General features: G+C 42.3%; 1 protein-coding gene across 1 annotated transcript in view; it reads right to left on the bottom strand.

The window, feature by feature from the left end:
- SEMA3G (semaphorin 3G) overlaps positions 1–25,528 on the bottom strand; it is a 260,655-nt gene that overhangs the window by 23,538 nt on the left and 211,589 nt on the right. The window contains exons 6-10 of the mRNA XM_030205931.1: positions 23,911–24,027; positions 22,302–22,444; positions 7,617–7,731; positions 4,512–4,581; positions 3,274–3,418 (exon numbers count right to left, since the gene is read on the bottom strand). Of these exons, the coding sequence (XP_030061791.1) occupies positions 3,274–3,418; positions 4,512–4,581; positions 7,617–7,731; positions 22,302–22,444; positions 23,911–24,027 (590 nt within the window). The remainder of the gene's footprint in view (positions 1–3,273; positions 3,419–4,511; positions 4,582–7,616; positions 7,732–22,301; positions 22,445–23,910; positions 24,028–25,528) is intronic.

The following is a 25,528-nucleotide window of genomic DNA, read 5'->3' on the forward strand; positions in this document are numbered from 1 at the left end:
GTAACATTCAGCTACAATCCCCCAAATACTCAGCGCTATTTAACTGTTCAGGAATAGCTCGTGGCCGGTTAAATAGCACTTAACCAGCTATATTATTATCACTCGCTGAATATTTGCGGTCAGCGCTTAGTGGTTAACCAGTTATATCACATGATATAATCAGCTATCAGAGAATCTTCAGTGCATCGCCGGCTAGGTTTGGTGGCCAAATTGGGCCTATCTTTGGTCGCTATAAACTTAACCAGCCAGTGCTGAATACTGGCTTGGGATAAACTGAATATTCAATGCCGGTCACTGGAAATGACCCAGCACTGAATGTCCAGTCTCACTACCGACTGTGGGAGTTAGCCAGGCTGACTCCCACAATCTGGATATTGGCTCCCATAAGTATTTCCCTGTCACCAGATGGCTTACAATCTGGGGGGAGGCAATTCTAAAACTTGCCTCCTTAACATAGATACCACAATGGGTCTCGCTTCCAATTCAATAATGGCACTCAGACGCTCTAAGCCATTATAGAATACTAGGTTTGGTATACTGAAATGTAGGTGCCCAATTATGCCCCGTGAATGGATGGTGTAAGTTGGCATGACTAAGTGTGCCATGCAATGTGCGTAACTGATAGTATTCTATAAGTTGTGGGTTAGGCCCCACAGATGCGCCCGAGTTCTCTCAACCATTTACTGTTGGTACAAATACATTTTCTTTTGCATCCAGTTCAAAAATTTGGGGAGTTGAGGTAGATAGTTATTGACATTCTCTAAGCATGTGACATCACTAGTCCAGAAATCCTTATTTCATGTTGAGGAAGTTGCGAGCAATTTGCAGATATTTTGAATTAAGTGCCTTCAGATTATTGGTTCAAGCAATATTACCATCTAGGCTGGACTACTGTAATGTCGGATACATCTGTTGTACCAAAACTTTGATGAAATGATTACAGTTAGTCCAGAACACAGCCACCAGGTTAATATTTTCAGAAAATATGAATCAGCTTTATTATTATTGCAGACTCCACTGGCTCCCTATATATGCGAGATCAAAATTTAAGCTTTGTGCATTAACATTTAAGATTTTATATGGCGAGGCTACGCTTTATCTTATGGATTGGATTATTTTATTACACATGAAAGCTGGAGCTAAAACCCGAAACCTAATTTTATCTATTAGACGGATTACTAAACAAAGAATGTTTACTTGTTCTCTCTACTATCAAGTTATCTCTGTATGGAATGCGCTACCTTTAGAAAGGCTCTTAAGATGTTTTTATTTACAGAATCTATTTATCTGAGATGACTGTCAACTATGTTAGAGTGTGTTAATCTGCAATGTGATATGGATTGGCTTCTTGTTATTCTTTTTTAGATTGTATTCCACAATGAACTATTTATGATATTTGTGAAATATAAGCAGCGCATAACATAACATAACACTTGGAGACATGCCTATGTGAATACCCCCTTGCAGTTACACACTATTCCCCAAATTTTATTTAGATCGCCCAAAAGGTTAGGTGCACAAATTGGCTGTAAATTGCAGATATGCACGTAAAGTAATCAGCTAAATTGGTGATATCAATAATTGGCCTTAACAAATGCTAATTAGCACTAATTACTCGTCACGCACATTACTGCTCTGTTCCCCTATTCTATAACCTGTTTTCCTATTTCATCTCATGCACAACTCCAAAGGGGGCGTGACCAAGGGAGGGACATGGGCGGGTCCTGGGCACTCCCAGGATGTTGTCTTGGAGCTTGTATTCTGTGAAGGCAGTTCCATGCGGAAAACCTTTATAGAATTTGCACTTAACATGCATCATCCCAGCATCTAACTTTGGGTGTCATTTACTGAATCTACTTCTATAGCATTTAGGTGCTACCTTATAGAATAGCACCTACCTGACATACGTGTGTACAATAACTACACGGTATTGGAATTTCTGACACATGAAAGTGGTGCCTAAGTCTAGGCACTGGTTTATAGAATTACCCTGTAAATTTGTACCTCAGGCAATGGAAGGTTAAGAGGTCACAAAGAGCTGCAGTGGGATTTGAACCCTGACTCTGCTGGTTCTTAGCCCAGTGCCATAACATTTAGGCTACTCCCCCACTTACTCCAATAAGAATGTCACCGAGTAACTATCATAAACTACCTTTGCATTCCTCATGATCTTTCAAGATAAAAGTGATTCCTGAAGCATCCTTATGATAAGAGACACCTCACAAGATCGCTTCCCTACCTCCATCTCTCACAGATGCATACAAATACACTTTTATCCCTTTTAGTTAATGCTAACCTGTTTATTCTAGAAATGGAAGAATTCAATCATGTTTTGTGTTTCCTGAAAGTTCTATAAATAAAAGCAAAATAATACGTTTTAGGTGACACATTCTTATTACACTAAGTTAACACATTTTCCAAAGTTCTCCAGTGGTCCATGATTGCAAGATTCCAGAAGGAAACTTGATGCCAAGCCCCCGGTCAATCACCATACTAAGCACCTTGGAGAGAAGAGTGACCTGGATGTACAGTATAAAGGAGCAGGAGAAAACTGCTGGGTGGTTGAAGAAGCAGGAAGGTAAAATGACTTGGCTGAGATCATGTAGAGAGCCGCCCCTGAAGCAGGGGCGTAGCAATACCTCACGGTGGTAGGGGGCCAGAGCCCGAGGTAGGGGAGGGGCACATTTTAGTCTGCCGCCCCGCCGCCTCACCTCCCCCCCCGCCGCCTCGCCGCTCCCCCCTGCCGCACCCCACAGCAGCAAATGCCTTTGCTTGCAGGGGTCCCCAACCCCCACCAGCTGAAGCCTTCTTCAGCTTTGGTCTCCGGCTCAGTTTCACTTAAAGGAGCGTGCAGGACATGAAGAGGAAGCAAGAGCAGAGCAGGGAACGCGGTAGTGCCAGTGACCAGTGCTGAAGAAGGCTTCAGCTGGTGGGGGTCAGGGATCCCCGCCAGCAAAACCAGGGGCCCGGATGAAATTGGGGGGGGCAGGCCCCCGTGGCCCCACCTAGCTATGCCACTGCCCTGGGGCCAAGTTTGTCATTTGTCTGTTATGGGGTGAATATATAACTGGAAGGTTTGCTAAAATAAACATTTCTTCCATGTAATAAAATGTTCAAGCAGTGAGAATTCATACTCTTACAAGCACCATGCAACCTCCTGCTTCTTTTTGAAAGTACTGCTTCTGTTTGCAGAACACTGTGTCTGGATCCTCTCCCCTTTCCAAAGAGAAAAGCAATGACGGTTCTGCATAAAAGGCAATATCTAACACTTACCACACCAGGCCTGGGGTAGGGCACCTTGCCCTCGTAGGCAGCCCATTGGTGCTCTGGCCCTTCCTTGTGGGCAAAGGGTCCATTGAAGACCTCCCAGATGTCAGCCATGCGGTATACACACACTGCAAAGCCCTGGAATACATTACTGTAAGAAAAGGGTAGGGACAGAGGAAGGCAAGGTGGGAAATTAGGGCATGCAAACACCAGACAACATTATTTCCAACTGCGGTTTCCAGTGGCCCCTTAGTGCGACACCAAGTACAGACTGCTGCTAAACACCAACCATGACTGTCTCCAGGATTTAGGGGTGTTGGTCTCTCACACCCCCATATTTTCATTGTATGGGCAATAAGAAAACATAAAAACCTGCTTTGAATGGAGCAGTTAAATTTCTATTGGAAGAGTTTCAAACTCCTCCTTGTTATTTGATGTTTTTCCTAATTTGCAAAATCTACAGGGGGTTCCTTGGATGCTGGTGGTAAACAAGGTCTCAGCAATTCCACAGTCAGATGGCAAAGAAAGAGAGGAAAGGGAGTGGTGAGTAGTGGAAGAAGATCAGAGGAACATGGTGAGGGAGGGGAGTTACAGAAAGGAGGAGAGAAAGTGGGAAGGACAAAGAAAGGAGTAAATTAGACCAATTCTTTAACAATTCCTGCTATTTACAATGTTTGGGTTCCTTTTGAAGTCCTAAAGTAAATTGGGGTCACAGACTGCAGTTTGATCTTAAGAAGTGGATGTGAGCCAAGTGCTGGAGTAAAGATAAAGGGGCCGATTGATATTCAGCTGGCAGCAGGCAGTGTGGTTAAAACTCACTGCCAGTGCTGAACTTGGAAATTCAATGCCATGCTGGATTCGGCGATCAGTATTGAATTTCTGTTTTCATTTTTGGCCGCTGGAACTTAACTGGTTAAGCCGATGCTCAGCGCTAACTGGTTAAGTTCCTAACGGTTAAAGATAGGATTGCTATTTATGCGGTTCTATTTAACCACTAAACCCAGCGATGAATATCAGTGCTAACCGGCTATATTGTGCGGTATAGCTGGTTAACCGCTTATGCGCTAACCACAAATATTCAGCAGAGATAACCAGTTATCTCCCACTGAATATTCACGGTTAGCTGGTTAAATGCTATTTAAGCAGTCAGCAGCCATTGCTGACCAGTTAAATAGTGCTGAATATTGGGGAGAAAGAGTTCATATGAGACCAGTGAAGGGATTAAACTGGGCAAGAGTTCTCACCTGATAGTGCTAAAAAGGCCATACACCTCGGGATTCGCTTCATCTTTCGTCCTCAGTAAGAAAATATCTTCTATAAAACAAGAGCGAATAAAGGAAAAGTGAGTTCTGCTCCTGCTTCATTCCACCACCCAAACCAAGGTTGATGGAGGCCCTCAGATTTCAATTTCTGGGGGGGGGGGGGGGGGGGGGGGGGGGGTATAAATCATTCTTGCCCTCTTCTCTGCCCCACTAGACAACAAGACTATCCCAGTAAGGCCAAAGGAAAGGAGGAGGGTCGTGGGCTTCGATGGTTGAGGGATATGCCATTTTCAAGGATATCACTCAACGTATGTAACAATAATGTATAATCTACCAAACCAAATGCAGATTACAAATCAAACTGCATTATTAAAGCCTGATTACTCATGCAAAATATGGCTGTAATCCATTTTTTTTGGATCAGCATAAGATAAGAGTTATAATAATTTTTGGATGCTTAGCTTGCCTTTCCAAAAAAATATCCAAGGTGGCCAAATTCAGGCAGACTAAAAGCTTACCCCCCAGGTTCTATATATGGTGCCTAGATTTTCACGCCCAAGATGCGCATGCACATTAATTAACAAGCCCTTAACTACCAATAATTGGGCTCTAACAACCAATTATTGAAGTTAATTGGCACTACTTAGGATTTCCACTCGCATCTGGGTGCACCCTATTCTATAAGGCATGATGCCTAACTCTACTAGCGCATAATTCATAAGGGGGCGTGGCCAAGGGCATTCTGAACAGTTGCAGAATACTGGCTCAGCACCTGCTTAACTTGGGTGCCAGCATTTGCACCAGGTTTCAGCAGGTGTAAGTCTAATGCCTACAGTTGGGTGTGGGAATCGGCACTAAGCACTATTCTATAAAGGGTGCTGTTCTTCCCTCATATTCATGGAGGCAAGGTGCTTGTTGTTTAAATGTGTCCTATGTCTTTAAATTGGATAGGACTACAGATCTGTTTCATTTGTAGTTCTCTGTGATAGACTTTTTCTGAGCACATGTCTGTGTTCCCTGTGTCTTATGGGACTCACCCTAGTGGCTAGCTTGATTCTGGGTGGCTAGCCCATTCTCTCTCCAGTGAGTGAAAGGAATTTATCTATAAATTCATGCTTGTTATGAACTGTATCTTACACTGTACCTTGCTGTTTAAGCCTTTCAAAAGGGAAAGGGAAATGGGACTTGATATACTGCCTTTCTGTGGTATTTTGCAACTACATTCAAAGTGGTTTACATATATACAGGTACTTGTTTTGTACCTGGGGCAATTGAGAGTTAAGTGACTTGCCCACAGTCACAAGGAGCTACAGTGGGAATTGAACCCAGTTCCCCAGGATCAAAGTCCACTGCACTAACCACTAGGCTACTCTTCCACTCCTCAGCTTTGTATCATCATCAAATTTTCATCAGTTTAAAAGAATTCACAGCAGCTACTCTCTCAGCTTGGTGCTGAGATCTCCTGGTTCCCCTGGTTTATAGGGTGAGCTGGTAGAGAACAGACTCCCAGTTCTTTTTTTCCCCCAAGATATTTTATTGGTTTTAACATAATGTAAATAGTACATAACAATAACAAAAATGGTAAAATATGTTAATATAGACTCCCAGTTCTGCATGGCAGAGACTTGTCCAGCACATCTAACTAAGTTATTTCCCTTTGTTTGAATTTGCATTAAAGAAGATTTTGGTTCAATAGTTCTGAGTCTTCACAATGATGTTCTATACTCTGGTTTAACTGACAGTCTAGCTTTGAGACAACACTTTTGCAAGGACTGTACAGGTGCACATGCCCTTTAGTGCTTACTGCTGATTGTTTTTGCTGCCCATTTTTCAGCACCATTTATAGAATTTCCCCATGCAGTTTAAGGTCCCTGTTTACAAAGGCGCATTAGCATTTCTAGTGCATGCTAAAAATTAGCACACGCTAACCATGTAGATGCCCATAATATTTCTATGGGCATCTACACAGTTAGCGCATGCTAAAAACGCTAGCGCGCCTTTGTAAACAGGGCCCTAAGTGGGTACAAGAGGACATAAGAATCATCTTGGGAGGAAGTGGGAATTGAATCCTGGTTTTTCTGTTTTTCAGCCTACTGCTCTAACCATTAGGCTACTCCTTTCTCTCATCTGTGTCTGAGCTTCTTCATATGTCACTCTGGTTCTTTGTGAAAATACTTTCATGAGCACAACAGAAAACTGAGCACCACCCCCCTCATTCTATACTATGTTGCCTATATTTAAGCACCATTTATTATTATGCACTTACATTTATAAATACTACCATACACATGGTTAAGTTTACACTTAGGTGCATAAGAGGCAGCAATGCACCTAGTTATGGGCTAAAATGGATTAGTGTGTAAATACAAGGGGACATTCGGAGAAGAAGGGCATGGACATGCCATAGGCATGGTCAACATTTACACAGATTGCTTAGAGAATACAGCTATAGGCTTTGCATAAATGGGTGTGCCCAGAGGCGTAAGAAGACCTCAAATTTTGGATGGGCCACTGGGCAAATTGGGTGGGCACATGTACTGTAGTCTCCACAACCCCCTGGGTGCCCAAGTCAAAACGTTACAGTAAATACCTATGGTGGTGGGGATTCCCAAGCCCCACCAGCTCAAGGGGTCCTCCGGTGGCAAGAACAGCTCCCTCTCCTTCTTGCTGCAACTGGTGGTACTGTCCACGCACTGCTGCTGTCCCACCCCTTTGCGAATGCTCGGTTTTCACGCATGCGTGAAGAACTGAGTGTGTGTGGCACGGGAAGTCAACGAGACAGCAGCGTGTAGACATTGAAAGAACAAGTAGGAAAGGGAGCTGTTCTTGCTGCCAGAGGACCCCTGCAGCTGGTGAGGCTTTGGGATACTCACCAGCCAGTAACAAGTGTGCAAGAATTTTGGGTGGGCTACGCCCCTGGCTGTGCATACATTTAGGCACACTAATGCTGGTTTACACTAGTATTCCATAATAATACTAGTTATAGAATTGCCTCCTGTATGAGGTAGGTAAAGCAGGAGATGGACACTGGAGAGGTTCATGCTCAACTTGCCTCTCTTCTCTGATATTTCTTTCTAGGGGTCTTACCCAGCTCATCAAAATGCGTATCTATCCCACCAGGCCCAGGCACAGAGCAGACCAGCCGCGCCTTATTGAAGGTGCTCCATTTGTTCACCAGAACTCTCTGACCTCCGGCATCATTCTGAAGAGAGAAAAACAAGGATGACACAGGTGAAGATATGTTCACTGTAGGCTCTGCAGGAAATGGGGTATGCTGTACAACCTTACAAGGCACCAGTCTGGTAAGCTCCAAGTCTTCAAATCTGCTACAGTTATGTTAAGACAGTAATGCTTATCTATCAAGGATAGAATGAGTCAAATGTTTTGACCATAGAAATGTCTGTAGGAATTTTGAGGGGTTTTGGTGTTTGGCCCACTAGTTTCCTTCTTCTTTATTCTTCCAGTCAATCAGAACTAGAGCTGAGGCCTAGCATGAGGCATTTTCATTTGCAACTGTCGAGAATATTTTGCTGCTATCTTACACATTCTTTAGGCCAGCCATTGAAGCAAATATTCTGTGTTTAGGGTCACATGGAGGGGCATTTTCAAAAGGGACGTCCAAGTTGCGATTTGGACGTCCTTGCAAAATGGCGTAATCCAGGGGTGGGGAAACCCGTATTTTCAAAACTAGTTGGACCTCCATCTTTCATTTCGAAAATACCGTCAGATTTGGACATCCCTAGACATGGAAGTTTGACTTTTGGCGATTTTCGAAACCAAAGATGTCCATGTCAAAAACGTCCAAATGCAAGCCATTTGGGCGTGGGAGGAGCAAGCATTTGTAGTGCACTGGTCCCCCTGATATGCCAGGACACTAACCGGGCACCCTAGGGGGCACTGCAGTGGACTTCACAAATTGCTCCCAGGTGCATAGCTCCCTTACCTTGTGTGCTGAGCCCCCCAACCCCACCCCCAAAAAAAACCCCACTCCCCACAACTGTACACCACTACCTTAGCCCTAAGGGGTGAAGGGGGCACATACATGTGGGTACAGTGGGTTTCTGGTGGATTTTGAAGGGCTCACATTTACCACCACAAGTGTAACAGGTGGGGTGGGGGGTGGGCCTGGGTCCGCCTGCCTGAGGTGCATTGCACCCACTAAAACTGCTCCAGGGACCTGCAGGCTGGCAAAAAACGTTTTTAAACTTTTTTTTTAGGGTGGGAGGGGGTTGGTGACCACTGGGGGAGTAAGAGGAGCTCATCCCCAATTCCCTCTGGTGGTCATCTGGTCAGTTCAGGCACCTTTTTGAGGCTTGGTCGCAAGAAAAAATGGACCAAGTAAAGTCGCCCAAATGCTCGTCAGGGACTCCCTTCTTTTTTCCATTATCGGCTGAGGATGCCCATCTCTTAAGCACGCCCAAGTCCCACCTTCGCTACACTGCCAACACGCCCCCGTGAACCTTTGGTCATCCCCGTGACGGAAAGCAGTTGAGGGCACCCAAAATCAGCTTTCGATTATGCCGATTTGGGCGACCCTGAGAGAAGGACGCCCATCTCTCGATTTATGTCGGAAGATGAGCGCCCTTCTCTTTCAAAAATAAGCCTGCAAGTCAGACACACTCCTAGAATTAATGTTTAATCACTTATGCCAGCCACAGAGCTGGTGTAAATGATTGTGCCTAAATTGCAAAAATCTATGTGTGTAAACGCGCAACCCTCTCCACATTCCACCTTTTGGATGCCCACCTGAAAACTATGCGCCATCGCATTTAGATTCCATTTTATAAAATAGTACATAGACAACAAAACAGAAGATACAAAACAGAAGAATGTTCAAAAATGTATTGATGATGTCAAATACCAGATTTATTGCCCGACACAGGCCGTGTTTCGCCCAGCACTGGAGGAAAGGCATGTGATAGTATATCCTTCCTGCTGTTTTTTCAAGAACTCATTATTCTATCAAAAACCTAGCATTTCAAGGTTCATGTGAATAACATTTATTATGATGAATGATATCTCTGAGATTTTTGCCCCTGAAGCAGCCCTTCTTGGGCGAAACATGGCCTGTGTCGGGCAATGTCTGGTATTTGACAACATCAATAAATTTTTGAACATTCTTCCGTTTTGTATCTGCTGTTTTGTTGTCTATGTTGGAGTTTGCAGATCATTTGCCTTGTTGTTTTTTAAAATAGTACATAAGCAGAATATTGACATCTATCTATATATGTGTGCACACATGTGTCTTTATGCATTCCTTATAGAATTACCCCCTACCTTAGTAGGTAGGGTCTGAAATAGACACGTTCTACTTAAGTTCATTGCAGAATAATACAGTTCATGATGGGCCCAATTCAGTAAAGGGTACTAAAACCTAGGCACCAAAAATTTGGACACTAAGGGCTGGATTCTATAAATGGCAGTCAAAGTTTGGCTTTATGCAAGGGAAAAGTAGGGGATGACTCAATGACTTCCAGTAGGCAGGTAGATGAAAACTCAAACTTTATTGAACAAGCACCACAGGAGGACCCACAATTTACTCAAAATTTGGTGCCAGATAAAAACAGCACTAAGCACTATTCTGTAAAGGGCATGGGCCAAACTTTGGGCACCTGTTATGCCTGCTGAAACCTGGTATAAATGCTGGTGCCTAAGTTAGGTGCATTGACCCAGTATTCTACAACTAGGCGTGCAAATTTTCAGAATGCCCCCAACATGCCCATGCTTTTCCCATGGCCATGACCCCTTTCGAGATACGCACTCTCTCCCAAATTCTATATATGGCATCTTAAGTTGTGCATGTTAATTTGGCTGCATGACCAAATTGCACACACAACTTAATCGATTAACAAGCCAATCAGCGCCGATAACTGGTATGTAACAGCCAATTAGTGGCACTAATTGGATTTAATTAGAATTTACAACTTTCTAGGCATATTCTACAACACTGTGTGCAGTCAAAAAGGGGGCGTGACCACGGGCATGGAATGGGCAATTGGTCGGCGTTTCAAAAAACTATGTGCACTATTATGGAATACACCTGATCTGCGCCCAATTAGGCACAGGTTCTTAGGTCTTTTTTTAAGTGGCCTAAATGGGTGCATCTAAATTTTAGTCTTAAGAACGGCACATAGGCTTATTCTATAAACGTCGCCTAACTTTAGGTGTGGTTTGTAGAATCACGCTAAAAGTGTCTTTTTTTCAGCACCAATTTTTAAGGCATACTTTGTAGAATTCAGCCCTATTGGAGTGTAATAAAAAGGATTTTAGAGATTGCTTTTCAAGTCTATCTGCCTTGACTAACAAGTGCACTTGGGGTCTATATTGTTGATTAGAAGTAATTCTGTTTAAAAATGATTGTTTAACTTTGATTGTGTGAAAATAAGTTGGAATGCAGAAGATAAGACACAGCTCTAATTAATTTGGTATGTGAAGAAGAGGATGGTGCTTGTTTTCGAAGTTCAGACTGGCCACCTGGACTTGGAAACATGTGACTACATTCCCACAGTATGGCTTGTTTACCTAAACAGAGAAGCATTCTGTAATTTTCCTTGGCTCTGAAAATAAGCTTTAGCTTAATAAAAAGGGGGGCTTGTTGCGGCAGAGCTTTGAGGCTCATCTGTGGGTGGACACACCGTGCAGAAAATTCTACTTCCTAGTCATAAGGAGACTTCGGGCTTTCGCTGCAACGGGCCTCCCAGTTGATGAGATAAGGGCCTGAAATTCCTGACCAGTGATGTTGTATGTATAATATGTATATATCTGTCTTACAGCTTTCTTTTAGTTAGATGATTTATTCATTGTATATATCTTAATCATTGTAGATTTTAGCACCTCTAATAAAAGTCTCATTACCTAATACGAATCCAAAAGAATCTACAGTAATTATTGAGTAGTCTGTGTCAGTGAGACAGGCTGTAAATCCATAGCAGTACATGGAGTTAGGCGCACTGCCTTATAGAATAGTGTGCAGCCAGATGAGTCCACAAATATTAATGACTGCCAATTCACATCAATAATTGATAGCACCCAATTATTGATGTCATTAAGCTTGTTAAGCAATTAATTTGCACCCACATCTCAGGCACTTGCACTAATTTGGGCACCACATGTAGAATCTGGGAGATAGAGCCAATTCTATAATCACATTAGGACATGGACATGTCATTCTAGTGTAAGTCCGCAGTTTGGTACCTAACTCTAGGTGTGAGCACTTACACCATGTCAAGGTCTGATGTAAATACTGGCAGTTTCGCACATAACTGACAGTATTCTATAACTTAGGGGAAAACTCTATAAACGGCGTTCAAAAAGTATTCTATAACAGGCGTTCTGGGATTGGTGCCCTTTATAGAATAGTGTGTAGCACCAGGATTCGTACTCAACTTTGGTTGTGAGGAGTTACACCAACTGCAACCAGGTGTAAATTCCAGTGCACAAGTTGGGCGGAGGTCCCCCCAAATTCTATAACAACGTGTGAATTTTAAGGGAATTCCCTTGGCCCACATATGCCCCTCCCCTTCATATCTGCGTGGAATACACTGTATTTTATACATAGGCGTGAAAGTGGACAAGGCTATGGGGCTGGATGGGATAAATCCCAGGATACTGAGGGAGCTCAGAGAAGTCTTGGCGGGACCTCTTAAAGATTTATTTACTAGATCTTTAGAGACTGAAGAGGTACCGAGGGATTGGAGAAGAGTGGATGTGGTCCCTTTTCACAAAAGTGGAGACAGGGAAGAAGTGGGAAACTACAAGCTGGTAAGCCTTATATCAGTGGTAGGAAAAATAATGGGATCGCTGCTAAAGGAAAGGATAGTGGACTTTCTAGAAGCCAACAGGTTACAAGATCTGAGGCAACATGGCTTTACCAAAGGAAAATCCTGCCAAACGAATCTGATTGACTTCTTTGACTGGGTGACCAAAGAACTGGATGAAGGATGTGCGATAGATGTAATCTACTTGGATTTCAGCAAAACCTTTGATACGGCCCTCACAGAAGACTTGTGAATAAGCTGAGAGGGCTGAAATTAGGACCCAAAGTGGTGAACTGGACTGGAAACTGGTTGACCGACAGGTAGCAGAGGATGGTGGTAAATGGAATCAGCGTGAAGGAAAGGAAGGTGAGTAGTGGATGCCTCAGGGGTCTGTGCTGGGGCCAATTCTGTTTAGTAACATGGAGGGGCATAATTGAATGGCGCCGGCCATCTTCGGGGCCGGCTCCGCAAAGGGGCGGTGCCAACCGTATTATCGAAAAAGATGGCCGGCCATCTTTTCTTTCGATAATACGGTTGGGGCCGGCTAAATCTCAAGATTTAGGTCAAATGTTGAGATCGCCAGGTTTACTGATGGCCGGCTTCAAAAAAGTGGAAAAAAAATCCAAGTGCTTGTCAGGGATGTCCTTTTTTTTTTTTGTGAAAGGACATCCCTGACACAGCCACCTCTGGATTACAAGACCGGTGCTCTAACCACTTGGCCAAAGCTCCACTTACTTGGATATCCCTCCCTTTTGATTATGCCCCTTCAGATCTCTCTCAGCCAATCACAGACAGGGGTCTCTCTCAGCCACTTACAGACAGCTAAATGTGCTGTGATTGGCTGAGAGAGACCCCTGTCTGTGACTGGCTGAAAGAGACCTGAAGGGGCATAATCAAAAAGGAGGAATATCCACGTAAGTTGAGCTGTGGCCAAGTGGTTGGAATACTGGTCTTGTAATCCAGAGGTGGCCAGTTCAAATCCCACTGGTACTAATGAAAAAGCTGAGCAAAAATAGTTTTGATTTAGGATGTCCCTGACAAGCACTTGGATTTTTTTTTTTTGGGTGGGAGGGGATTGGTGACCACTGGGGGAGTAAGGGGAGGTCATCCCCGATTCCCTCCAATGGTCATTTGGTCAGTTGGGGCTTCTTTCTGAAGTTTGGTCGTGAAAAAAAAGGGACAAAGGTGAAATGCTCGTCAAGCCTGGCTTTTTTTTTCCATTATCGGGAGGGCATTCCAAGTATCCACCACTTTGCCCATGAAAAAATACTTCCTGACATTTTTCTTGAGTCTGCCCCGCTTCAACCTCATTTCATGTCCTCTAGTTCTACCGCCTTCCCGTCTCTGGAAAAGGTTCATTTCCAGATTAATACCTTTCAAATATTTGAATGTCTGTATTATATCACCCCTGTTTCTCCTTTCCTCCAGGGTATACGTGTTCAGGTCAGCAAGTATCTCCTCATACGTCTTGTAACGCAAATCCCATACCATTTTTGCAGCTTTTCTTTGCACCGCTTCAATTCTTTTTACATCCTTTGCAAGATACGGCCTCCAAAACTGAACACAACATTCTAGGTGGGGCCTCACCAATGACTTGTACAGGGGCATCAACACCTCATTTCTTCTGCTGGTCATACCTCTCTCTATACAGCCTAACAACCTTCTGGCTACAGCCACCGCCTTATCACACTGTTTCGTTGCCTTCAGATCCTTGGACACTATCACCCCAAGATGTCTCTCCCTGCCTGTACATATCAGACTCTCATCACCTAACACATACGCCTCCCGTGGATTTCTACTGCCTAAGTGCATCACTTTGCATTTCTTCGCATTGAATTTTAATTGCCAAACATTAGACCATTCTTCTAGCTTCTGCAGATCCTGTTTCATGTTTTCCACTCCCTCCGGGGTGTCCACTCTGTTACAAATCTTGGTATATTTGTGTGAGACATTGTTGAAGGGTTAGAAGGAAAAGTTTGCCTTTTTGTGGATGACATGAAGATAGTGAACAGAGTGGATATCCTGGAGGGAGTAGAAACCATGAGAAGGGTTCTCCAAACGTTAGAAGAATGGTCGAGGATCTGGCATTTAAAATTTAATGCGAAGTGCAGAGTGATGCATTTGGGGTGCAAAAGTACAAAAGAGATGTACCGGATAGGAGGGAAGTGATTGGTAAGCTCAGCTCAGTAGAGGGATCTTGGGGTGATGTTGTGTGAAGATCTCAAGGTGATGAAACAGTGCGACAAGGCGGTGGCCACAGCCAGAAGGATGCTAGGCTGCATAGAGAGGGGTATAACCAGCAGAAGAAAGGAGGTGTTGATGCCCATGTACAAGTCATTGGTGAGGCCCCACTTGAAGTATTGTGTTCAGTTTTGGAGGCCTTATCTTGCTAAGGATGTAAAAAGACTTGAAGCGGTTCAGAGAAAAGCAACGAACATGGCAGGAGGTTTAGGAAGCAAAACGTACATGGAGAGACTTGCTGACCTAAACATGTATACACTGGAGGAAAGGAGAAACAGGGGTGATATGATACAGATGAAAGGTATTAATTTGTAAACAAACCTCTTCCAGAGACGGGAAGGTGGTAGTATTAGAGGGCATGAATTAAAATTGAAAGGGGGCAGATTCAGGAATAACGTCAGGAAATATTTTTTTCATTGAGAGGGTGATAGATACATGGGATGTCCTTCCACGGGAGGTGGTGGAGATGAAAACGGTATCGGAATTCAAAAATGCTTGGGACAGACACAAAAGGAATCCTGTTTAGAAGGATCGGATCCAAAGAAGCTTAGGGGAGATTAGGTAGGAGAACCAATGCTGGGCTGACTTCTACGGTCTGTGCCCTGATGGAGGCTGAGTAGATTTGGACCATAGAAGTCTGCCTAGCTTTGGCCTGAAGTTGTTGTCAAAGCACCTGAATTCAGGCCAAAGCTAGGCAGACTTCTACGGTCTGTGCCCTAAAAATGGCAAGGATAAATCAAGAACAGGTATATATATGATGTAACATTTCATACCATATGTAAAGAGTTTATATTGTTGGGCAGACTAGATGGACCATTCAGGTCTTTATGTGCCGCCATCTACTATGTTACTAGCCTTGCATCTAATAGAACGCCTTTTCGTGCTGAAACTTTGGAGCTCAAGTAATGCCTAACTTTTGGCACCATATATAGAATTTTCCCCTTAGTACCCAATTGCGTGGCATGCCCCTAACCCACCCATGCTCCTCCCACATCCACACACCCCCTTGGAGTTGCACACCATAGAAATTATGCGCAATGTTTATAGAGTAGGGGCATAAGTCATTTATGAGCATAACTACACATTAATGCCAATTAGTGTTTGTTGACGCCAATTATTTGGTACTAAATGCCAATTTGACATCAATTAGCTAAGCAATTAACTGTGCTTTATATCTTAAGATACAAACTTAGGATTTATTTATTGCATTTGTATCCCACATTTTCCCACCCATTTGCAGTCTCAATGTGGCTTACAGAAATAAACACATGGATAAAGGTGAGCTGGTTGATGTAGTGTATCAAGATTTTCGGAAAGCTTTTCACAAAGTTCCTCATGAGAGACGCGTGAGAAAATTAAAAGTCAAGGGATAGGAGGAAATGTTCTGCTATGGATTAGGAATTGGTTATTGGCCATTTTTCTCAGTGGAGGAGGATGAATAGTGGAGTACCGCAGGGATTTGTAATGGGTCTGGTGCTACATAACATTTATAAATGATCTGGAAATTGGAACAAGTGAGGAGATTAGTTTTGTGTCATCTGCAAATTTAATCAAAGTTGTTAAAACACACGCGGACTGAAAAACTGCAGGAAGACTTCAGGAAATTAGAAGACTGGGCATCCACATGGCAGATGAAATTTAATATGGACAAATGCAAAGTGATGCACAATGGGAAGAAAAATCCACATGATATTCCACCTTAAGAGTCAGCACCCCCCCCAAAAAAAAAAAAAAAAAAGATCTAGGTGTCATTGCAGACAATACACTGAAACCTTCTGCCCAGTATGCGGAAGCGGCAGCCAAACAGGATGCCAGGAATTATTAGGAAAGGGATACAAAAATAAGACATCTCATTTACAATAAGCTTTCATAGGTTAAATGATCCCTGTGTGCCCAATTTTTAGCATCCTTAATAGAATTTGGGGGAATGATACACAGCATCTCCAGCGTATTTGGCGCCATACAAGATAAATCTCACTTAAACCTCAAAGCTTCCAGACTAGGTTTGAGCAGAGAGACCTGGATTGGTGGTGAGGGGAATTGTACCTGCCTATCCAGATTTCATAATAAAGCACCTCTGCCTGCCTAGAATCAGTATACAGAGATGGGAATGACCTCACAGAGCGCGCTCTGGTCCCTTCTCTCTCTAAGAAGTTCACAATTTTTTTAATCTTCATGAAGGAATGTAGTGCTGGATCCCTTTGATTGTTCTTGTGAAATAATAGTGGTGGAGCATCGCAGGGTGACCACTGCCTAGAGTGAATTACAAACAGCTGCTGAATCGGAGCTAACAGATGTTTCACCCCTGACTTCTCCTGAGGTCACCAGGGTGTGCTAGCATATGCATTGCAATGACAAGGCTGGGAATTGAGTGGCTATCTTCAGGCATTCTTCCAGTTTTATAATGGCACCCCCAGACTCAAGTTGTGCAATGATGTCATTCCCCTATCAGTGCCCTAATCACTAACAGACCAGAAGACGGAAACTGAGCACAGATGACTAGAACATTGTACCATCCTGTCCTAACATTCAGCAGAGTCAGCTGCAGCCTGTTCATGACTTAGCCTGGAACTGCTGCAGAGCAGGTATTGACCCGTGGCAGATCTCCCCCTCCGCACCACTGATGGAACTCAGCTGTATCCTGGTTTTCTCAAAGAACTGCTCTGGCAATGCCACCCTGAGGTGGCTGTTCGGAAGAGAGTTCTCCTGCCCATGTTTTTGGTTCCTGCCTCTGCTGTCAGATCCTCTTCTCTGTGGTATTACCTTTTGTTCCTTTCTCTCCCCTCATAAAGCTGGAATATTCAAGAATGGTGCAGCATTGATCTTTGCATTCATGCAAGCAATTACAACCCAGAAAGGGATGTCCTTGACCTTGGGATGATTCACTGAACAATGCAGGTGTTTGTGCAAGTAAACAAGCACACTATTTACAAACAGTTTGGCATGGGCAAAAAGTCTGCACTAAAGCAGCAGGCTGCGGCCCTTCCGGAAAAGGTTGCAGCCACATATTTAAATAATCCAGCTAGGGGGATAATCTAACTCATTTCTCCCTGTTCACAAAATACCACAAGTTGGAGTAAAACTTTGCACATCCCAGTGCTAACTAGGATGTGCAAAACTGTGCTTTATATCTTAAGGTACAAACTTAAGACCTCATTTACAATGAGCTTTTATAGGTTAATAGCTAAATGTACAACATGGTACAGTAACTGTTGGATGCATTTCCAAGAACTTGTGAGTTAGTTAACACACAGTTTTTTACCATGCAATAACCAAGTGATATGTAGAGTGCTGCATTCAGATGGTGTAAGTGCTGTGTTATCTGCCAGATTAACAGTTAACATGAGGTATAAAATTTGGGCACCGATCGAAGATGTATGTGCAAATTAATTGACTTACATGCCAATTAATTCAAATAAATTGATGTTAATCAATTATTGTAGTTAATTGACATTATTAAATACTGGGCGCTATTCTATAACCCTGCATGCCTAAATCCTCTAGTGCATAACTCAAAAGGGGGGCGTGGCTAGGGGGCCGGGCAGGGGTGTTCTAAAAAATTGTGCATTTAGTTAAAAAGTAACATTATTCCTGCACCCAAATGCCAAGAGTTGGGTGCCTGCATTTATAGTTTAGTTATTTATAGTTTATTGAGATTTGCTATACCACTTAAGACTAACTTGCGGATCACAGTGGCATACAAAATCAAAAAGGAAAAGAACTACAATATGTTGACAGGAAAGAAATTCACACACATGTCATGCTAAAGAGTACAGATAAGATAGAGTAGAAAAAGGGAAATAGTGCAAAGCCTGGAGGGGGTTGGACTTGAGAGAATGGATAGTAGTATACAGGACAGTGACAGTCAGCTTAGGGCTACTCCTCAACAGGACCAAACGTTTGGGTAAAAAGCCAGGCCTTAAGCCTTGCTTTAAAATTTTTGAATGAAGGTTCTGCACGTAGGTAAAAGGGGAGGGAATTCCAACATGAGGGGGCAGCAAAAACGAATGCCCGATGTCTTGTAAATTCTAGTTGGGCAAACCTACGACTCAGCAAAACGAACCGGTGGTCATTTGGTGTAAATACTGTACCGGCACCTAAATTTGGGTCCGGGAATGGGCTCTAAGTGCTATTCAATACAGAGTGCCCAACTCAGAGCACCCTTTATAGAACAGAGCTCTGTGACGATCTTTTTCCGATGCCCGGATTTGGGTGCCATTTATTGAAACTGGTTCTAAATTTAAGGTGCATTCCCTACTCATGCTTCTCCCTTCCATGCTGGAAAGTAAATATAAAAATTAGTCTATGCCAACTGCAAAAGCTCCATGTTAACAGTTTGGACGCATTACCTGCTGGCTAGATTTACTAACATGTTAAATGTGGCATTTTAGTAAATGACCACTGAGGAGTGGCCTAGTGGTTAGAGCACCAGTCTTGCAATCCAGAGGTGGCCAGTTCAAATCCCACTGCTGCTCCTTGTGATCTTGGGCAAGTCACTTAATCCTCCATTGCTTCAGGTACAAACTTAGATTGTGAGACCTCCTGGGACAGAGAAATATCCAGACTACCTGAATGTAACTCACCTTGAGCTCCTACTGAAAAAGATGTGAGCAAAATCTAAATTAATAATATAGGGTCATTTTTGAAATATGAATTGCTTGTACATTTGAGTAAATTGATTAAGAACTTTGACTCTAGTCACAGTATTATGCAGCACATTTCCATATGTATGCTTCTTAAAACCACTTTGCACAATGTTGCGCAATGATATTTATCTCTTACTCAGTCTGGTTCATGGTTAATACTGAGGGCCCTGTTTACAAAGGCATGTGAGCAGCTGGCGGTGTGGTACTGCTGACATAGCCCATTCAGTTTGAATGGGCTGTGTTGGCAATGCCGCATGACAGCCACTAGCGAGGCTTTGCAAACAGGAGGTTGAGTTTTTAAAATATGGATGGCTTTTACTTTAAGCTATTTGTAAATATTTTTAAGGTTGATAAGGTTCACTGACTGCTATTTATATTGAAGATCTACTGATTGTTGTTTCACTGGTTTACACTTTTGCACTTTAGGGTTTTTGACTACTACTATATTGAAGGTTCATTCATCGCTATTATTTTATTATGTCCCCTGTTTTTTGTTTAGCTTTCTAATGAACTGTCTGCAATATCCAAATAGAAGTTTTGAACTTTTTGTTGGTAAGATAGGCAGCACTTCTTGTATAGGTTTATCCAAGTGTTTTCTATTTATTATTCATTTATTTATATTTATTTGTGCACAGTACAATGTTTTCATTATTTTATTATATTATTTTATTCTATTTTGTCTTAAAATGTTTGATTCCTGTTTTATTTAAATTGTTATGTGCTTCACTGAGATTCATTGTACCGATAATGTTTTTACACTGGATAGTTTAAGTATTTATTAGGGTTTCACCCGGTATGGAATGTTATTAAGTATATATGTTATATGCTTGTTTTTATATTTATGATATGATTTTCTGTTTTTATGATTGTTTTGATAGACCCCTGATGCAGACGGACTATTGCCGAAACACGGCCCATGTTGGATCCTTCATGAATACAGAACTTGTCCCAGTCTTGAAGGCCCTTGTGTGCTTTTTTTGCTTTGGTTTGGTTGGTGTATTCTTGATCCCTCTTTCTGTCTGGTTATTGTATATGATTACACAGTAATGTGCATTAGTGTTATTTACTAAGCTGGGTTGAATAGCTAATGCTTTCATTCCCATTGGATTTAAATGAGCAGTGTACTGATGGCTATACATGGTTCTCTAGTGCACTGAACTTACTGCATAGGACAGCCATGATAGCACAGAAAATTGGACACAGAACCTGAGCTCAGCCTCTCTCGTTTTATTACATTGGCCCCTGAGTCTCTCGGTTTAGCAGAGCTGACCTTCCCTATCTGCTTGCTAGACTGCGAGTGTAGTACGGTGGAGAGGACAAAGGGATTTAGCTCATGCCTTTATCACTTGTAACTCAAGGTGAGGTACATTCAGGTACAGCAGGTATTTTTCTGTCCTCAAAGGACTTACAATTTAAAGGGTCCTTTTACTAAGGTGCGCTAACAGATTTAGCGTGTGATAACAATTAACGTGTGCTAAATGATAAGACACCCTTAGGGATATAATGGGCATCTTATCATTTAGCGCATGCTAATCATTAGAGCACCTTAGTAAAGGCCACCTAAATTTGTACCTGAGATTTTTAAGTTTGTTGCTGATGAGACTTGCATAGGTTACTCCCATATAATCTAAAATATAAGATGGCCACCTATTAGAAAAGTGGATGATTCATTTTCATTTAGAATTTTTTATAAATACATTTCCCCCCAAATTCTATATATATGTAGTGCTCAAAATTGTGTGCCTAATTTGTGCGTGCAATTTAATTGCTTAACAAACAAATTAGTGCCAATAATTGGGCGCTGACAATCAATTATTTCCTCTGCTGCTCCTTGTGACCCTGGGCAAGTCACTTAGCCCTCCATTGCCCCAGGTACAATATATATAATTTAGATTGTGAGCCCATTAGGGACAGTGCAAAGTATCTATAATAGAAATTGTAATCTGCATAATTTCCTCAGGGATCACTTGCGTTATATCAAATGCTGAAAATAAATTAATAAATAAATGGAATTTACATGCACATCTTTATAGTCGCTGCTCTATAACAATATGCGCGTACATTTTTCCATGCGGATCTGGAAAGGGGGTGTGGCCATGGGAGGCGCACGGACAGGTCAGGTGCATTTCTAGCATTTGCTTGCAGTGTTATAGAATTTGGGGGATCTACACCTAATTTAAGCACAGGGATTTATACCAGGGTTCAGTTGGTGTAAATTGGCAGAGATCCGGGCGCTAAGCACTATTTTATAAAGAGCAGCCAACTTGGAGCATCGTTTATAGAATAGTGCTTAGCAGACATTTTGTTTAGCACCCAAATTTGACTGAATTTCGTACATGTTTTGACAAAAGTAGTTTTCCTTGGACAATTATTGAAACACATCAGAAAACAACAAGGCAAAGAATCCGCCACATCCATCATGGAAGATATAAAACTAGGAGGCAGATCATATGAAGATATAGTCTTTAATAAAGTAAAATACTCCTAGGTCAATATACATCTGTGCCCAATGTGGCCATGTTTCGCCAACAAAACTGGCTGCGTCAGGGGCAGTATGAACCAGCTGGTCTGGACAGCACATTTCACCTAGTCTGGTCCAGCTTAAAAGTGATATAGCCAAGTTTCTTGAACCTGGAGGCTTGTAGTTCAGTGTACTTGGCTATGTCTCTATGATCTGTCTCCTGGTTTTATATCTTCCACGATTATTGAAAGAGCCAACCTCTGTTTCCATCACATTGCCACTGATGGGCTTTTTGCTGTTTTAGTCATACTATTGCTAGCAGATTTGTAACCCCTGGGGCAGACCCAGGTCAGGTGGTTGTTGTTATCAATAAATGATCTACTTCTGGCTGACTGTACTTCATGTGTGATAAGTTGTTAGATTTCTTTATGGCAGAGTGTTATGAATAGTTTTGAATTTATTTTCCTTGTGATCTTCCTGATCAGTTTTTGGTCTTGAGTATGAGCACTGAGTTAAAGTGTGTGGAACAGGCACAACTCCATATGTAGACACTGCTGGTTCCGCAGCTTCTCACTTCTCAAACCTTGATCCCAATGCTTACTCTGTTCCCTACCGCAATCCCAGACACTGCAAAGTCAGAAATAGAACACCAAAGAACTTTACTTACCACACAGATTCTGCCAACTCGGCTGTAGATGGCACGACCTTTGCTCTCTGACTCTGCAGCCTTCTCAGTGAAGAAGAAGTAAACTTTGTCATTGTCCCGGTCGTCGTTGTCAGGGATGAGGTGCGCTGCGAGAAACTTTGGATCTGTGTGGGAAAACACTGACTGTGGCTTCAGTGGAAGACACATGCACATGCAAACAAGCATAAAGTCACGCTCAAAAACATACATGCATATGTCACCACAAACATACATACACATATACACTAGGGGTAGCCAGACACCCAATTTTGGGTGGGCCTAGACCCAAGATGGGTTGGCAGAAGAACGCTGCCTTGTCCCACAAGTGATTTGGTCTCTCCTTCTCTCGCCTGCATACCATATGGTCTCTCAAACATCCTCCCCTCCCCTGCATACCTTTTAAATAGCAGATTTTCACCAGCAACAAGCAGCAACTAATACACACTGGTCATGTTGGCCCCATAGCCTTCCCTCTAATACAACTTCCTGTTTCCACATAGGCGGGAATGTATCAGAAGGAAGGCTGTGGGGTCAGTGCGAGAAGTATGTATCAGTCGCTGCTCACTGCAGGCGAAGATCTGCTGTTTACAAGGTATGCAGGGGGGACAGTTGTTGGGAGTTTTCAGCTGGTGGGGCTTGGGGATCCCTGCCAGCCACATCATAGATATGCTGCTACTTGGTGGGCCTGGGCCCACCCTTGGCTACGCCACTGATATACACATGAACATAGGTATATGAAAACATGCTTCCATGCACATGCAACTACAGATAGTAATCAAGTCTCACCCTAGTTCAGCCTATAGAGAGAGTGGCTGCATAGAACAGTCTTGGTGCTTGCGGTGAGATAGTAATAGGATGCCCGGTAAACTTGTGGTGGTGACGGGGCAATGGGTGAATGGCTCAGATCAAATATTGACAAGAGTGTAAACTAGATGGGGGGGCGAAAGATGCTGTCACCACCAACAAACAAATCAGTTATGTGCAGAAAACCACACACCTCAAAGTTGTCTGTTAAGGTAAGAGGATGGATATGAGAATATACAGAGGGAAGACTGGGAAGCAGAAATATTAGGAACGTTTTGAGCACAAATGCTAATAATTTGGGTAATATAATTTCAGACTTGTAAGCCCCAATGGCCATGTCAGAACTTCTGTACATTTGTGATCATGCAGATATGAAATTATTCTTTTAATTTGTTGTTCACTGCTTTTATTATTGTTAAAATGTCTGATGTTTCATATAAGTTGATTTTATTTCACAGTTTATTATAAGAGTTCTTCATGATTTTTCTATTTTGAATTTATTATCCTTGTTCACTGTCCACCACATCTGTTTTTACATCATCCACTGAACGAACTGTAAAGGACCTTGAATTTTGATTCTTTAAGCTCCCCTTTGCAGTAAGAGATAATCTGTTTCTTCAGAGGTGGGACATACATTTATTCTCCTTTTTGCTGAACAACCTTAACACCAGATCCTCAATGGCCATAGTCTTGAATATGGTGAGAAGTCATGAACAATATGCAGCAGCGATATGGACCTCTGACCCTACTGAAGATCATTCGTTCTAGATAAAACAAAAGTTGGTACCATTGAGGAGGCGCTGGTCAGTCTCTGTTTTCAGAGAAGAACGGGAACCAAAGCTGCGGAATATCACAGGGTCGCGGCCCAGGAAGTCTGCAGTCAGACCTGTGTACAGCTCTCCACCTGCAAAAAACCAATAGCTCAGTGGTCAGCATTCTGTCCTTTGATGGTTACAACACAATGACGAAGACTAGTTTATTATTATTTATTTATTATTATTAAAAAAAAAAAAAATAACAACGTGTAGTCTGCTTAATTCAAAGTTCTTAGTGTATTCTAATTAAAGCAGTTAATTACAAAAACATAATACATACAGAGAACAAAACTTTCAGCCAAACATACAGAACAATAATTCTTGAACACAAACTGGAATATTACTCATTACCCCAAGCAGAAGCTCACCTGCCAGGAAAACAATTAGGGCCCTGTTTACTAAACCATGCTAGAGGCGCGTTATTGTTTTTAGTGCACGCTAAGCATTATTCCAATGGACATCTACATGGTTAGCGCATGTTAATTTTTAGCACGCGCACCTTAGTAAACAAGGCCCTAAGTCATCACCCCAGCTAAAGGCTTGCATAAAGAGCAGAGTTTTAAGCTCTCATTTATTTATTTATTGAATTTGTATCCCACATTTTCCCACTTCTTTGCAGGGTCAATGTGGCTTACAATTCATCATGAATAGTGGAAATATATAAGAAAATATACATTTAGTATAACAGAAGGATCTTGGGTAACATGATAATGATAAAACATGATAGTATGCTAACAAGCAAATATTGTAAGGCAGTTCTGGATATATGTATAGGAGTTCATATTTGTTGATCTTTGTTGTATGCCTTGTTAAAGAGATGGGTCTTCAGTAGCTTGCGGAAGTTAGTTCATAGATCGTTTTTAAGTTGCGCGACAGCGCATTCCAGAATTGTGTGCTCAGGTAGGAAAAGGTTGACGCATGCGTTAGTTTGTATTTTAGACCTTTACAGTTGGGGAAATGAAGATTAAGGAATGTGCGGGATGATTTTTTAGAATTCCTGGGTGGTAAGTCTATCAGGTCTGACATGTAGGCTGGGGCGTCTCCGTGAATGATTTTGTGAACTAGGGTGCATATTTTGAACATGATGCGTTCTTTGAGTGGGAGCCAGTGTAACTTTTCTCGCAGGGGTTAAATTATCTGAAACCTTTTAACTTTCTCAATTTCAGTGGAAGTTGATTCCAATATATAGGTCCAGCAATATAAAAGATTTTATTCCTAAATTCCTCTGTGCGCAAAACATGATATAATGAAGCATCAATAATTGACTTCCAGATCATAATGCGCGGATAGGCTGATAAATAAGTAATTTGGCTGCCAAAACCTTACAGACTTATTGTATTAAAATCTTAAGAATCAGAGTATCTTAAATTGTATCCAGTACTCTATAGGCAGCCAGTGTAAACTTTTCAAGACAGAAGTAATATGTTCATATCAACTAATAACTATCAAAATCCTGGCTACAGAGTTTTGTGCCATTTGAAGAGCTTTAATTTGAACTTTCTGCATACCCCAAAAAAGTGATTTCCCATAATCAAAGCAAGGAGTTATTAGACTTTGGACTACTGTCCTAAAATTCTCTCTCTTCAATAA

The sequence above is a fragment of the Microcaecilia unicolor genome, chromosome 6 (assembly GCF_901765095.1).
Source record: "Microcaecilia unicolor chromosome 6, aMicUni1.1, whole genome shotgun sequence".
Lineage (NCBI taxonomy): Eukaryota > Metazoa > Chordata > Amphibia > Gymnophiona > Siphonopidae > Microcaecilia > Microcaecilia unicolor.